Source organism: Cicer arietinum, chromosome 6 (genome assembly GCF_000331145.2).
Source record: "Cicer arietinum cultivar CDC Frontier isolate Library 1 chromosome 6, Cicar.CDCFrontier_v2.0, whole genome shotgun sequence".
NCBI classification, from domain to species: domain Eukaryota; kingdom Viridiplantae; phylum Streptophyta; class Magnoliopsida; order Fabales; family Fabaceae; genus Cicer; species Cicer arietinum.
Window position 1 is genome coordinate 3,613,354 of NC_021165.2, and position 677 is coordinate 3,614,030.

Below are 677 nucleotides of genomic sequence, written 5' to 3' on the forward strand. Positions count from 1 at the left end.
ATTGCTTTGCCTGGTTTGGCACTTGCTCAACAACTTTATGTTTCACTTAAGGCTTATGGTGAAGGTAATTTGGGTACTCAAGCACTTATTTTGGTTCTTGAACGACTTAATAATGTTTCTCTAGCTTGAAATTATCATGTTACTCTTGTGGCTCGTCCGTCACTACAACTCTGGTTGATAGATTACTTCAGAAAAAATATTGTTAGCTTTGTATGTTATAATGTGATATCGTGTGGAATAATAAAAAATTTGGCTGTTCAATTTGATTTCTTGTGCGTCATATGATATGGTGGACTTATTCCATTTGAACATAACATTTTTTATGAAAAGGGTTTTAATTTTTAGGCTTTGTTTGGATTGATGGAATGTAGTAGAATGAAGTAGTAACTAGTAACTAATGAGTCTTTGTTGTTTGGATTCTTAAAAAATGAGTGAAATGTAGTGGAACATGTTGAAATTCATTACATCATCTTCCCTCATTTTCTTCCCCTCCAATTTGGTAGGTATGAGATGATATCCTTTTTTGTTTTTTATGTTCTATTCGTCAAATAACTAAACAATAGTATAGATACTCCCTTCAATCCCATTCCGTTTATTTTAAAAATATCCAAACAAAGCCTCCTTAAATGAATCATATGTTATATTTTGTTCACCTAGAGAAAATATATGAAAGTTGT

The 677-nt window shown here is 31.5% G+C and overlaps 1 protein-coding gene across 1 annotated transcript in view; it reads left to right on the forward strand.

Annotated features, from left to right (window-relative positions):
- LOC101513071 (probable 3-hydroxyisobutyrate dehydrogenase-like 1, mitochondrial) overlaps nt 1-266 on the forward strand; it is a 1,369-nt gene extending 1,103 nt beyond the window's left edge. Inside the window, exon 2 of the mRNA XM_073369821.1 lies at nt 1-266. This exon is cut by the window's left edge and continues 15 nt beyond it. Within this exon, the coding sequence (XP_073225922.1) occupies nt 1-129 (129 nt within the window). The 3' untranslated portion in view covers nt 130-266.
- The last annotated feature ends 411 nt before the right edge of the window (nt 267-677 follow it).